Below are 14960 nucleotides of genomic sequence, written 5' to 3' on the forward strand. Positions count from 1 at the left end.
TGAAGATAGAAAATCCATTTAACCAAAAAATATTGACTAAATCAACAATTACTTAAAGTTGTAAGATTTGAACAGTTTAATCATTTAAATTTATGAAATACATGTTTAATTTAATGGAGTAGATAAGTAAAGACATGTTTAAATTAAGGAAGAGATATTAATTAAAAATATGTTTGATTTAAAAAATAAAATATAAATACTTTATAATTATTTTTATTTACCATTCCATCGTTCCCTACAAATTCAACAGTTTTGAGGGAAAGCAAAAAGCGGATCCCAATAAATTTTGTTAACTGCCTTCTAAAAAAATAAACTAAACACACAGACAATTACAAATATTCCATCTCCAATCTTCTATCTATCTCTAACTCTAACTAAACATATGTTAAGTTGAATAGTCTGCTGCACATCAAGGCAAGCATAAAGCAGGTAACATTTTAATGTTAATTTTGAAAATAAGAGTACCAATGATTTATTTTAGAATAAATAATTATTGTTAAATTTGAGAAATTAAATTGATCTATTCTTACAATATCAAACAGTTAGATTTTTTCAATAAAAAAAAAAATCAAGTTAAGACCTGATATAACTCGGTCAATGAAAAACATGACCATAATAAAAAGCGACACTTAGATCACACGGCATATAATCTACAAGATCTACTAAAGCTCTATTTAGAAAGATTTGAATTTTTTTTATGTTTAAGGGGGTCGGTTCATCTTTTCACCATTAAAATTTATAATGGTCTTTTTTATTTACATGTTACAATTTCATGGACAAAATTGCTAAGTCATAAAAATCAGGGATTTAAAGAACATAACTCCTCAGATTTAATTCATACATGAGAGATTTAAATTCCTGTTCAAGAATACTAACATTGGTTAAAAAAATAAAAAGGCTGATTAGAATTTTTTTTTGACGTGAAGTTGATGAATTAAATTAATTCTTGGTGTATGGACAAAAAAAACAATAATTCTTGGTGTTTAAAGTATGATAGAAAAACATAACAAGCGGTATATTAGTAATTATTTCACTTTATCCAAAATTAAATATAAATAAAAATGATACTTAATATTTAATTAAAGTTTCGACTTTTTCAGTTAAATTATAAAAAGTTATACTAGTTGCAAACCCAAATCCCATTGTATATGTGGCAGCTCCTCTATGCTCTATCTAGTTGGATGATCTGGAATTATGCTTGAGTAGCAAATTTCGGAGCTCCACCGGGTCAATTTTAGGGATGTGATTAATGGGCCTGTAGTATCCCGTTTCTGGGTCTGGGGCCCAAGCTGAGCAGGCCTCTGAGCCATCTCTCGACACAGGCTTCTCTTCAAGGCTTCCCAGCTTTCCGTGGCCCTTCGCAACACTACCCAATTCAATTCTCACTGAAGCATCAGAAGCGGCTGCAAACCCTCGCCTACAGTCATAATAAGTGGTAAATTGAATTTGTGGAAGATTATCACAGTTTTATGTGAAAAAATATAGCAAAATATAGGTAATCATCTCACCAAAATTAAACTTCATAATGAAAGTAGCAGAATGTCGAAAACAATACCTGAATTGTTTTATAAAGTAAATATTGAACTTGTATGTGTGTCAATTAGTTTACACCATTTTGTGTTTTCATTTTGTTTTATGTTGATGATAATCTCTTTTGTTTTATACACACATTATTTCACAATTCAAATCGTTGTATAGTTTTCAAAAAATTAAATATTGAATAGTTTTCATATTCCTTTTGTTTTTGGGTTGAGTTGAATAAGTTTAGAGCCCACTATAACCAAAAAAGTTATAGTCACTATAATTTTTCTTTTAACCTTTTAATAATTCTTATAACTTTTATGTTTTCACTTTTCTATTTTTCGGACAAAAAAGTTAAGAAAATTTTTATATCCACTAAAATCAAAATTTTAAAATTGTATAAAGATTAAAAATTTATTTAATTTATTTTCTTTCAATATATTCACAATATAAAAAACAATTATATTTAGTTTATTGTTTTATTCGAGGTTGTTCGTTGTACTTCAACGAATTGGCCACAAATCCAATATATCTTATTTCTAGTGTAATCACAGTAAATAGCAACTCTTAAACAGTAAACGTCTTTGTTATGTTTTGTACAAAACTAAAAAACATCTCTGTCAAAAGAAATACCAATATTAACGAACGCAATAAATTGGTGGTTGCTGGTTTAAAAGGCGATATAGTTCTTAAAAAAAATGTAAGGAAGATGAAATAACAATAATATCAAAATTGGAACTGACCGATGAAACAGCGGGAGAGATTGAGCAAGAAGGGTACAGAGACGGTTACTTTGTGAGAGAGAGAGAGCCATTTGTTTATTTATTTAATTTAATTATCAGTGTGCTGCTGCGAAACCTATTCTTTGATATTTGTGGAGATGCAGAATGCTTCCGCAGCAGCTACTTAATGGGTTTCTTCTCTCTGCACTCAATGGTAGGGTTTCTGAGACATTTTATAGTGCACATAGCAGAACGTATATTTTGTTGTGTTGGCTGTTTCAGGAAAGCTGAACCCGGAACCAACAATAACCATTTGGGTGCGAACATCTAATCATAGCTCAGATGTGATCATGACACGTGGTTGCTTTATTAATACTATTACTTTTAGGATTTTTTTTTTAAATAATTTAAATTTCAAAAAAATAGCAACACTCAATTTTGAACACTATATACTAAACTATATCATTTTTTTTGTCATAGTTTGAAGTTATCATCTACAAATGCAACTTCATTTTATTGAAGGAAATTCAAATTTGCAATCATAACTTAGAGTTTGATTTGATTTTTTATACAGAGAAGTTGTCTTTTAAAAAATAGACCTCTTACATACAATGTTTTTTTTCAAATAAAATTATATATATATATATATATATATATATATATATATATATATATAATATATTAAAATTTATTTATAACAATATATATTTTATAAAAAATACAATACAATTAATAAATTATATTTAATTAGACTCAAAATTTAAATAGTTTTTCTAAATTACTTCTCACTCATACTCTAAAATACAAAGATAAAGTAGAGGAAGAATAAACTCGTGTCATCAATATTATTGTTATTAATATATTTTATTTATTAATAATATTTTGAATTTTTAAATATTTTAATTATTTATAATTTGTTAAATAATAATAAACATAATTAATAATAAACAAAATTATTTATTAAATGGTAAAAAAATAAACAATATTAATATAAGGTCACATTTCTAGGATGCGACTTAACAATAAAAAAAATTCATTTACTTCGTCGCATTTCCAGGTTGCGATAAACAAATGGAGAAAAAATAAAATATTTTTATATTATTTTTTTTATTGTATTTTAAAATATAATATATATATATATATATATATATATATATAAAAACCCAATAAAATCGTGTCATTAAAATCTCGTAACATACCAATAACGCTGTATTACAAAATGACTTGTTTATTTAAAAAAAAAAAAATCAAATCCAACACTAAATCACCATTGCAAATTTGATTTCATTTAAAAAATCATATGCAAAAAACAACTTTTAACTATAACAAACAAAAAATACAGTCGTTTAATATATAGTTTTTAAAAGATAGTATATTAATAGTTCTATTTTTGAAAATTTGGGTTATTAAAAAAAAAACTTACATTCACTTTGTTATATTTTTGTATACAATTAATAATATTTTAAATTATGATGAAATTAGGACCTTTTATCTTTAATTCTTACTTAAATTTTATTATTTTGTTAATCCTTATTGTTTTAGTCATTAACGAGATGCTCCACGTCTATCAAATAGTTGCTGATTAGTTTAATGGAAGTGCCACATGGACAAACACATATAATTTTTTATTAACAGTTTAATTTAATTAATTGAATTTAAATGTGAATTTCAAGTAAGATCATAATCTCTAAAAATAGATTTTAATTAAAAATTAATTAAATATAAATTAATTTATATTTAAATACATTAACATAAAAATAATTTTTATTAATATAGATCGTTTGGATGTATATTACAAAAATTGATTGTAATATGTGCAATTAAAATTATCCGTAGATTATTATGGGTTTGAATTAACTTAAGTTTTAATTATTTATAGATTATATTTTTTTTGGCGGCAAAATATATATATATATATATATATATATATATATATATATATTATAATTTTAGATTCTATTTAAATACAGATTACACTTTTTAGTTTATAATATAAAATATATAAAAATAAATAAAAATAATAAAACTATTTAGCTAATAAAAATTGTTTAATAAAAAAAGAAGCATCGCTTTCGGTTATACAAAAATGAAAATGGCTTTTACTTGACCGTAGAAGCTTTTAATTTGAGCTTCAAACCAAACATGGTTTTGGCTCTTGAATGGATTCATAATAATTTTTAATGAACTTACTTTTAAACGTCGACGGACGCACGTTTGAAGGTTGCAACGTGCAACCAAACAGGTACTTTTATCAAGACACGTGGGAGCAAGAGAGAGAAAAGCAAGTCCTAGCAGACTAGCAGCAGTGATGGGTGGGTGAGCAACACTTCTCAAAATGTTAAAAGTTGCTAAAAATTTGAATTTTTTTTCTAAAAAACCCCTATACATCTATCTCTCTCCACTTTAAATTTTTATTTATTTTTCTGAATAAAAAAATCAAGGGCTATGATGTAGTAATTAGTACATCCATTGGTAATTAATCTGAGATTGCAGTGAGCCAGTGACTCTAGTCAATCTTGGTCCCTTCTGTTTACTAGAACAGCTAGATGGAAAAAACCACAAACCCAATTCCTCAGGAAATTTGGATGGGGCCTCTATTTGGTGCTTAAAGAGAATTTGAACTTCATGGAACAAAAAGATAGAGACTTTGGACCAAAATGAACACACGAGACTTTAGATCATATGTACACTTAACCAGTTAATCATGTATGCGCTCATATGTACAGAAAATGGAATTTGTATGTCTTGTCTTGTTGCTTAGTTCTTTTCCCCTTATATGTATATTTGCAGTTAATTTATGATAGTAAATTTAGAGGTTTTCTTGTCCATTCCACGTGTAATATATTCAATGAATCTAGTAACACTTGAGAATCAGAAGAATTGTATATACACAGTAATATAGAACTGCATTTCTCAATAATATGTTGGTAAATCACGTTATACAAATAAAATACAACAAAAAGATGCAACTTTTTCCCTTGCTGCTTATTTTGCTGCCAGACGTATATAAATCTCATCCAATGACTAATACATATATATCTAATTTGATCCAAAACAAGCCAAATAAGTTAATTTTTTTTGTTATTATACATATATGTTTATTTTCACTAACTTATTTTTCTTTTAAGTTTGTTTTATTTTCCACCTGAGTTGTACTCTATCTATGCTGCAGATGAACCTTTGCCCCCATTACCCTTTGAGTCACCGAATAATCTTTGTCGAAAATCAGAGACCATTAGAGGTAGTCCCTCACGGAGGGACACAGATGGTTGCCATCCAAGAAGCTCTTTCGCTTTGGAGATGTCTGGCTTCCTCTTGTGTGGGTCGTCCTCTGTGTTTGGTCTGAACTCTATCTTTGCATTTGTGTCTATAGTCTCTTGTACCACCTGCACAAATTAGAAGAAGAATACATATATATATTTATGTTTTCATATTTTTAAATAAATTAAAAAATCACACAAAAGTTTGGCATTCCCTCTATATAACCTAAGTAATGAGTAGGTGAGTACCTGAGCAAGTTCAAGCATGGTGAATTCACCAGGGTTGCCAAGATTGAAAGGCCCAACATGCTCACCTTCCATCAGCCGCATCAATCCCTCTACCTGTTATATATGTGAAAAGCTTCATCAATATTTAAAACTTTCCATGGTATTAGAAGGATTGTGTTGATCCAAACAAGTGAAAAAGAATACCAAGTCCGAAACATATTGAAAGCTTCTTGTCTGTTTTCCATCGCCATAAACAGTCAAAGGTTCCTTCCTCAATGCCTGCATACAGTTTAAAATTGTGAATTAGTTAAAGGAAAACAACAGCTAAATAAGTAACCTCAAATAAAAAATGTGGCAGAGGCTTACCTGAGCAACGAAGTTACTGACGACACGCCCATCATCAATGCACATTCTTGGTCCATATGTATTGAAGATTCGAGCAATCCTCACCTATAAGTAGTTAAATCAAAATCAATCCCTTCTAATTAATTATTAATTAATATGAAAGTAACCGACCTCAATGCCAGCGCCTCTGTGGTAGTCCATTGCCAAAGTCTCAGCAACACGCTTTCCCTCATCGTAACAGCTTCTTACACCAATGGGATTAACGTTTCCCCAGTAAGTCTCAGCCTGAGGGTGTTGTAGTGGATCACCATACACCTCACTCGTGCTAGTCAGCAAAAAACGTGCACCCACTCTTTTTGCCAATCCCAACATGTTTAGTGTCCCCACCACATTCGTCTTGTGCACTCCACACCAAATCATTATTTGAATCAAGGATTCCAATTTTTCAATCAATAAATCATGCATACATACATATATACAATATAATTATAAACAAAAAAGAGAAAATTAGTAAATAAATGAGGAAGGATATGATGGTTTTGACTGGATTGAACTTGTAATGAACAGGGGAAGCAGGGCAAGCCAAGTGATAGATCTGGTCAACTTCAAGAAGAATAGGTTCAACGACGTCGTGTCGAATAAGTTCAAAATTGGGATTACCAATATGATGTATAACGTTCTCTTTCCTTCCAGTGAAGTAATTATCCACTACGATCACGTTGTCACCTCTTTCCATCAAACGGTCCACCAGATGGCTTCCAACGAAACCGGCACCACCGGTTATCAGTACTCTCTTGTTTTTCTTATTTTTCAATCCAACGGCCAAAGGAACCCTTCCTTTTCTTTCGTCTTCGTTGTTGCGTGTGGAACCGTGTTCCTCTAATAAAACCCGTCGAGTCGGAAGAGTCAACTCGGTTTGGATGAACGACGAGTCATGATGATGTTGAAGAGAAGGGAGAAAGTGGAAGAAGAGAGTGGAAATTGCAATGCCAATGAGGAGGAACGGTGCTCGATCTCGAAGCATGTTCCTCGATTTCTGAGGTGGAGAATTGTGACGACTCGATGATGAATCTGTGTTGCGAGGATTATCAGGTTGATATTCTCTTGTTTGGTTTCTGTGAATTAGTTCAGAACTCATCTTCTTTAATTTGTTTATTTCTTACACTTGCATTTGCATTTGCATCTGCATTTGCACACACAGTACTATTACTCTTTTTGTTTTTTGTTGTTTCGTAGAATTGAAGATGGAGAGGGAATTGCTCTGATTTGTGATGCATGGAAATTGGCTTTATAATCGTTCCAACGTGCGCGGAATTGGTGCTTTCTCTCTCCTTTACTTAATTTCCAAGTTTGAGGTTCGCCATTTTTCTAATTTTTCTTTTTTTAATTAATTAATGTTTCATTCCACCAGTCACGAGAGGCAAGGGGGATTCTCATGGATCACTCATCACTATACTTTTGTTTCTACAAAAAAATATATCTATATCCATTATATACTAGTATATGCTTCTTGCAAGATGCAGCCATGGATACTCCACCGTCACAAAATATCGAGTTGACTCTGCTTAATGATCTTAATATCTATAATTTTTATGTACTCATTTAATTCATATCATTTATTCAAAGTGTCTAAGAGTGTTAGATCTCTAGAACTGTTTTTTCCTACACAAATTATACTTCACACTTGTCAAAGCGTCCATGCAGATACTCCTATACTTGTGTGTTTTTTTATTTGTTTGTGACATTAACGTAACTAACATATCGTAATCATAGAAATAAAATAAGTCAAATTTTATAAATAGAATATCAATTATCCTTCTTTTAAAGTATACATAAGGATGAAACTATCAAATGATTCGCGGTTATTTATTACCTTTTAAAATAAAGTAAAGGGTAAAATGTCCAAGTTGAAACTATAGATAAATGGGCAGGCCTACTTAATGAACAACTCAAACATGTCTAAGTTGAATTTGATTAAAAAAATGTCCAAGGGGAAGATAAATCAAACATGTATGCAATACCTAAGTTAGCCCTATACAAGGCACAAAGTTGTAATATATTTTCTTGTAAAAATATTTTGAGACTTTTTTTAAGTTGTGAGGGGATGATTTTTTTATTATTAATAAATATGAAGGAATGACTTAAGGATAAAGGGAGGAAAATATAGAAATAAAATGAAGATAGTCTTTTGTATGAAGGAATGAAAATATGTTAGATTGAATTAAGTTTTGGAAGGCTTACATTTGTAAAGTCTATTTTTGTAAAAATAAATAAATGCATCCATTTATTCTTTAAGTTGTTTATTTTTAACTAATTAGTCTTTTAAATTTTTTATTTTCAATAAAGTGATCATTTAAGTTAATATTTGCAACAAATCTAATAGTCGTCTCTCTTTTCTCTTTGTTTTATTTTCCTTTTTTTTAAAAATTTAAAATGAGTAGTTTAAAGCTAATTTTTGGTTCAAAATCACCTTTAAATTATTTTTTTTTGTTGCGGTGTTGTTTTGATTTTCCACATTGTCATATTGACAAATCAACTTCTATCTAGTGCAAATTCAATTAATCACTTGGACGTTTTCAACGTTGTAGTTCCTGATATATGGATATTTTAGACACTTCAATTTTATCATATTTGTGGGTATTTTTTTCGTTTTATGCTATTAATCTGGATGTTCTGAGTATGTTCATAATTGATCCTTTTTATTATTAACCACTCTTAATTGTATTATTAATAGATGTAATTTCTATTAATTTTAATGAATGAATGCCCTTTTTTGTCTACAAAAAGTCTATTAACTTATGCATTGTCAACCCTTTAAAAAAAAATTTTGTCACAAAAAATCTAATGTGCTGTTCAATGATTCCAAACGTAACATTAAATAATGGTCCTTTATATAATTCAATCTAATTACATAATTGATCACTAAAGAATCCAAAATAGGATATTAAAAAATATTTCAACTTAAAAATAAACATACTTAAATATATCATTTTGTCTCTCTTATCGACTCCTTTGACCTTGATGATGGTTTAGATGTTCAAACATTCTTAAACACAACAAAAGTTTTATTTGTAGTTGATGTTTGAGATTGCACATAAGTTTTTTGTAATTAAATATGTTTGAAAGGTTAACCATGTAAATATATATAGACTTAAAGGACTAATTTGCTACAAAAAATAACTTAAAGGATTAATTTGTTAAAAGTAAATAACTCTAAGGATCAAATGATGCATTTAGTCTTAAAAAAATCTCAAGATTTAAGTTTGATTTGTTATATATTATAGATTTATTTTTCAGAAACAAGTTTGGCCATTCTAAGAATCTGATATCACATATTAATCTACTTAAAAACCTATTTTTTCTATTAAGTTATTCAAACAAATAATTTAACATATCTTTAGATAAATTAATAAGTTAACAAATCAATGAAATAACGTTTTATTTTACAATCTAACATGATATTTTAGCACGTTTTATTTTATGTATCGTCTATTTAAATTTTATTTTATAATAATATATTTAATTTTATCAAAAATTTATATAAGCAAACCTAAAAATGATATTAAACACTCTCTCAAATAAGGTGATAATTTTTTTCTTCTTCTTTATTCCATCGCCTTCAAAAGCTCATCTTTCCCTCCTTACTTTCAAATAAAGTTTAATAAAATAATATATAAAAAACTTGAAAGTAATACTAAAATGAACAAAAAAAATATAAAAAAATGTCATTGATCACTCAAATAAAGAAATCTATAAAACGATATGTATTTACGTAATTTATTTTTGGTAAAAAAAACTGTGAAATACGAAAGGTGTATAAATGACTTTGAATAACTAAGCAAGTTATCCACAAACTCACATATAAAAAAAAAAATCTCTATTGGGCCGACTTGTAGATCATAACCCGGACCTATATATTGATGGTGGACAATTCAATCTTTTATATTTATTCATTTTTATCAGATTTTAGCTTATAGTAACGTGTTGGGGGTTGATAGCAAAACCGGGAGATGAGCAGTTTCTTATCTCTATTGAGGTAACCAATAATCAATAATCTATTGGAAGTAAGATATCTATAGAAGTTAATTATCAGATGAAACTTTTGAGTTGTTCTATATTAGACAACAGGTTAATGATAATGTTTATTTATTAGTAAGAATATTTATTTCTTATATTTCTTACGTGATTTGCATTTGCAACTGCATTGTATTTTGAGTTTTATTGATAATGAAATGAGTTAATTTGATTTCAATAAAAAAAATGACCATTATTATTTCATTTAAAGTTCACCTTTTTTACATTTTTGTGGTGTCAAAATAATCAATAAATTAATATTTACAAATTTCAGTAATTAGTGTATTGATGGCAAAAGAAGACATATGGAGGATGACATGTCACAAATATGTTTAAAAATTTAAAAATTAAATGAATGATTCAATAAATAAATTTATATAAATTATGTTTTTTTTTTTGTCGAGTTTGAGTATCAATCAAATTAATTCAATATAATTAAATTTTTATTAGTTTATACAAATTATGTTTTTTTTTGTCGAGTTTGACTGTCAATCGAATCGAACCAATATATTTTATTATTTTTTTTTTTAATTTTCCATTATATTCTAATGTCATCTTAAAAAATATATTATATTCATATATTTTTGAATCATTATGTATAATTTTTCTGATTATAACTCACATACTTATTTTAATAGTATACAGATTTGATTTTTTCAAAACTAAGTTCTAATTTTTCTTTTAATAATACACATCCCTATTGAACAAAACCAAACAACTTGTTTTTTAACGATTTGATTAGGTTTAGATTTTGTGAAGATAAAGTACAAAAATTAAACTAAATCAAACCGCCTATTTTTATTGATTTGAATTTATTAATTAAGTCTCACTGTATATATATCACCATCTATCAATAACACTATATATTAACATTTAATAATATTAAAATTATTTGTGACCAATTAATAAAACACACATTCTTTAAAGAAACTCCTTTATTTTTCTCTCCAATATAGTATTTATTTAATACCAAATCTTATGAAATTAAAACTCAACGACTAAGGGTGGAATGAGAACACATATTAAAAGACTAAATATAAAGACTGTGTATTGAAACTTGAATATGTAACTTCTCAAAAAATAAAAAATTACCTTTTCAATACAAAATTTAAAATTCTTTAATATGTGGTCTTAAAGAATGAAATTTATTAGAAAATTTAAATCTATATTGTACCGTTTGAATAAATTATATATTTTAGTCAAAATAAATTTGCAAAAATACTTCTTCATAAATAACTTGAACATTACCCAATTAAAGCTTTGAAGAAATTGCTACAAAATATACTTGTTTTTAACGTTTAGCTTACTTTATTTCCAATCTTGTTTCCTTTTCCCGAAGCACGTGATGGCATGCGATGCTAGTTTATTCACATTTTCCCACACAAGAGTAAAAAAAAAAAATTGAAAATTATTTATTTAAATGTACGCGTCCCCAACCCAACCCGAAGCACACAATCAGTTAACTTTATTTTAAGCCCAAATAAATCGAGAAAAGACAACACACAAACCTTTCATTTCATTCCATTTCACCACACACAAAACACAAATTCAACTCTTGCAAAAGAAAAAGTTGAATAATTAAAAAAAGAAGAAATGATTCCAGAAAGACAACAAGGTGGTGCAGGTGCACCTCACGGCATTCTTCTGGCAGTTGTGGTAGCAATAGTCGTCATAGTTCCTTTCCTTCTCGGAGGAGATCAAGGCGAAGCAATCACCGAAGCTATATCGGACCTTCTAAGTCCACTCGGTCTTCTTCTTTTACCTATCATCCTTCTCCTCACTATTCAGTTCCTCTCCTCCGAACGTGGATCCTTCATCTCAAGCATTTTTTCCACCGGCGAACCTGACACCATCCACCGTGTTAGTGGCTCACCCTTCGGCGTCGCACTTTTTCTCATCCTCATTCTTGTCCTTTTGTATAACCGCGTTTCCATATTCGGCGGTGACGATTCCGATGACTGAAACTTTGCAAGTTTTCTAGATCTGACTCGTTTTTTTGTTTTTTTTTTTCCTACACGCGAGCACGCTTTTTTTGTATATCCTGTCAGTTATTTTTGTAAAAGAAAAATTGAAGTAGTATGTGAATGGAATTTGATCATTTTCCTTCTTTATTTGAGTGCTACATTACAATTATTTGTTTATAACAATGTTTTTACCCATTCTACCGCGTAGAAGATATTTTTCATTTGTGTGAGAGCCGAGAGGGAAGACTATTATTTGTGCTGAAATAAAAAGTAGTTTTAGTTTGGCTGGAGTTAAAGATGCCTCTAGAATCAAGTGAAGTTTGGAAAATAGAATTTGTAAGGAAAAAATTAAATTAGTTTGAAATAGAGGCATACTAGTATATGGTTGTTTGAGAGTTGATTATGAGTTTAAATTGAAAATTTGAAATAGTATCGATTTGTCGGTGCGTGCAGGGTGGCAGTGGCTTTCTCTTGCTTTTATGCATTGAACGCGGCCTGCGTTGGCCCTTCTCTTCTTCTTTCTATTAATTTGGATCATTTTTTGTTTATGTTTGAATTAAATATGAGAGAGAGATATTTATTATGTCACCATTAAAGTTTATTGGATTTTTCAACTTACAAAATATAAAAGTATGGTCCAAGAAATGAATTTTTCAAATACTTTTAAATTTCTACTCAAAACTGTATGCCTACGCGTGTCGATTTTCCATTCATCCTTCTATTCCTTTACCCCATGCATACATTTTTCTAATATTAGTCCTTCGTCTCAATAATTAATCCATTAAAATTAATTTGTTCTAAAATAATTACAATTTCAATTTTCTGGACTTCTCAATCCAATTCTACCATTTATTTAATATTATGTTTAATATTTTTTTATTATGTATCTGTAATATTGATAATATAATAATATTAACAATGATATTTTAATAAAAATAATATTATCTCTTTTATTTATATATATATTTTTAATATAAAATAATTAAATAATTCTATTATTTTAAGAAGGGAGAGGTAAACAAAAACAGCAACAAAAAGCAAAATTTTAGCTTTCATTATATGATTAGCTTTCTTAACTTAAAATTTTTAATTTCATAATTTTTCGTGTAAATGACTATTATACTACATAGTACTGCTGTTTTTTTATTGTTAGACTTAGGTGCTTTGCAATCACACAAATCTCAACGGTCCGATCAATGTTATACGGTTGTGATTTAAAGGTTAATTTTTTTTAAAGTACAAGAATCGGATAATTTGATTTAATTCTGCATTGTAATCAACTGCATTTAATTTAAATTCTTTTTTTACATGTTATGCTAATTGTATTTTTTTTTATTTATAAATGATGTTAAATGTACTTTTAGTCTTTATATTATAAGCATTGCAATTTGAATTTTAATATTTTGTGATAAAACATGATTTATTTTATTTTTATAATCAATCTTGTTAATACTTTTCATCTATTTAAACTAAAATTGATTCTTTCATAAAAGAATGACATTGCTACTATATATCTTATCATAAATTGTGCATGTACAGGTTCTCAGAACAAAGTTTAGTTACATTGGATTGCTTAAGTACCAAATATTTTGAACTCAAAATATTTCCAAAACCCCATTTTTTGGTATTACTTTTATTTTCTGACGTGAAAAATCATATAATATTGCCGTCAAATATCAAAAGATTCTATCTCTAGACCGAGCCAAAGCTCTTGAGAGTAACATTGTATGGAACATAAACACACAAAAATGTGAAAACTCAAAAAATAAAAATAAAAATTCCATATCTATAAATTTAGCACATCACTAATATTAAGGGTAAGTTAGTTATTTTAATTTTATGTCCTGTCTATTTCATTTCATTCTATTTTTTAATTCAAATTTTAATAAATTATTTTTACAGTTTCTCTTTCACTTTTACAATTTCCAATCCACTTTATTTGTTTGATTTTTCAACTTTTTTATTTTATTTTATAAAAAGACTTCAACTTTTTAAAAGAATCTCTCTTACTTATATTCTCTTAACAATTTTTTAACTTTATTTATTTATTTATTTATTTATTTTACAAAAAAATAAGAAGAGAAAATTTGTATTAATTTAAGTGATATTAGTTCTTTTATTATGATCCTTGAGATAATTTAAATTCGATATAAAAATTAGATTCTTATCACGGAGTTAACGCCTCAAGTATTTTAAATTTATATTATTACAATGTATACTTTTATATATTAATCACTTAGCAAAAATAAAATAATGTGTGTTTCGTTATAATATTTTCTTTAAAAGAACAAAACAAACTATAATATTAATTACTTTAGTCCTATAAGCTTTATGGGACAATATATTTGTGTTGCACATTATGTTTTATAAGCATTATATATACGTTTCACACAAATTTAGCGAGTAAATCAATTATTAATATTGTAATTATTTATGATCGATCTTACATGTGTTTATAATATCAATATTTATTTTATTTAACAATGATTGATACTACACACTTTACTCTCAAATTTGAATCGTTATTTTTTGTCTAACACAAATAACTTTTATTTATTTATTAAACTAGAAAAAATAACTTCTTTCCATTATCTAATTTTTTAACAAATAAATTTTTCAATAGTTAAAAATGTAATTTTACCAACAAAAATAAACTTTTCACTCTCTGTTCTCTTCTCTTTTATATTTTATTACTTTTTATTCTCTACATATCTCTTATTTCTATTTTTGTTCTTCATATTTTATTATTTACTATTATTTTTCAATTCTATCATCTTTCTTAAATTTCTATGATCTGTTATATATCTATATATATATATTCTATAACATATTTTTTTAATCTATTA

At 27.5% G+C, this 14960-nt stretch overlaps 3 protein-coding genes across 3 annotated transcripts; 1 reads left to right on the forward strand and 2 right to left on the reverse strand.

The window, feature by feature from the left end:
• Positions 1 to 1016: 1016 nt before the first annotated feature.
• LOC101492920 (late embryogenesis abundant protein Lea5) lies at positions 1017 to 2465 on the reverse strand. The gene is made up of 2 exons (XM_004508147.4): positions 2265 to 2465; positions 1017 to 1417 (listed from the first exon to the last, which is right to left on the reverse strand). Exons 1-2 carry the CDS (start codon positions 2333 to 2335, stop codon positions 1174 to 1176), a joined length of 315 nt encoding a protein of 104 aa, XP_004508204.1. The 5' UTR covers positions 2336 to 2465; the 3' UTR covers positions 1017 to 1173.
• Positions 2466 to 5130: 2665 nt separating this feature from the next.
• LOC101493252 (UDP-glucuronic acid decarboxylase 2-like) lies at positions 5131 to 7345 on the reverse strand. The gene is made up of 6 exons (XM_004508148.4): positions 6609 to 7345; positions 6248 to 6475; positions 6098 to 6181; positions 5936 to 6010; positions 5753 to 5845; positions 5131 to 5629 (listed from the first exon to the last, which is right to left on the reverse strand). Exons 1-6 carry the CDS (start codon positions 7212 to 7214, stop codon positions 5405 to 5407), a joined length of 1311 nt encoding a protein of 436 aa, XP_004508205.1. The 5' UTR covers positions 7215 to 7345; the 3' UTR covers positions 5131 to 5404.
• A 4251-nt stretch (positions 7346 to 11596) lies between these two features.
• LOC101493568 (uncharacterized) lies at positions 11597 to 12261 on the forward strand. Its single transcript, XM_004508149.4, has one exon. It carries the CDS (start codon positions 11744 to 11746, stop codon positions 12110 to 12112), a length of 369 nt encoding a protein of 122 aa, XP_004508206.1. The 5' UTR covers positions 11597 to 11743; the 3' UTR covers positions 12113 to 12261.
• Positions 12262 to 14960: the final 2699 nt, after the last annotated feature.

Source organism: Cicer arietinum, chromosome 7 (genome assembly GCF_000331145.2).
Source record: "Cicer arietinum cultivar CDC Frontier isolate Library 1 chromosome 7, Cicar.CDCFrontier_v2.0, whole genome shotgun sequence".
NCBI classification, from domain to species: domain Eukaryota; kingdom Viridiplantae; phylum Streptophyta; class Magnoliopsida; order Fabales; family Fabaceae; genus Cicer; species Cicer arietinum.

Excerpts from the sequence above, each read along its gene's own strand:
- LOC101492920 (XM_004508147.4), bottom strand. The coding sequence starts at position 2,335 with ATGGCTCTCTCTCTCTCACAAAGTAACCGTCTCTGTACCCTTCTTGCT. Across the intron at positions 1,418-2,264 it reads TCTCTCCCGCTGTTTCATCG|GCGAGGGTTTGCAGCCGCTT; the intron begins GTCAGTTCCAAT and ends TTATGACTGTAG.
- LOC101493252 (XM_004508148.4), bottom strand. The coding sequence starts at position 7,214 with ATGAGTTCTGAACTAATTCACAGAAACCAAACAAGAGAATATCAACCT. Across the intron at positions 5,846-5,935 it reads TTCAATATGTTTCGGACTTG|GTAGAGGGATTGATGCGGCT; the intron begins GTATTCTTTTTC and ends CATATATAACAG. Across the intron at positions 5,630-5,752 it reads CCATGCTTGAACTTGCTCAG|GTGGTACAAGAGACTATAGA; the intron begins GTACTCACCTAC and ends TAATTTGTGCAG.
- LOC101493568 (XM_004508149.4), top strand. The coding sequence starts at position 11,744 with ATGATTCCAGAAAGACAACAAGGTGGTGCAGGTGCACCTCACGGCATT.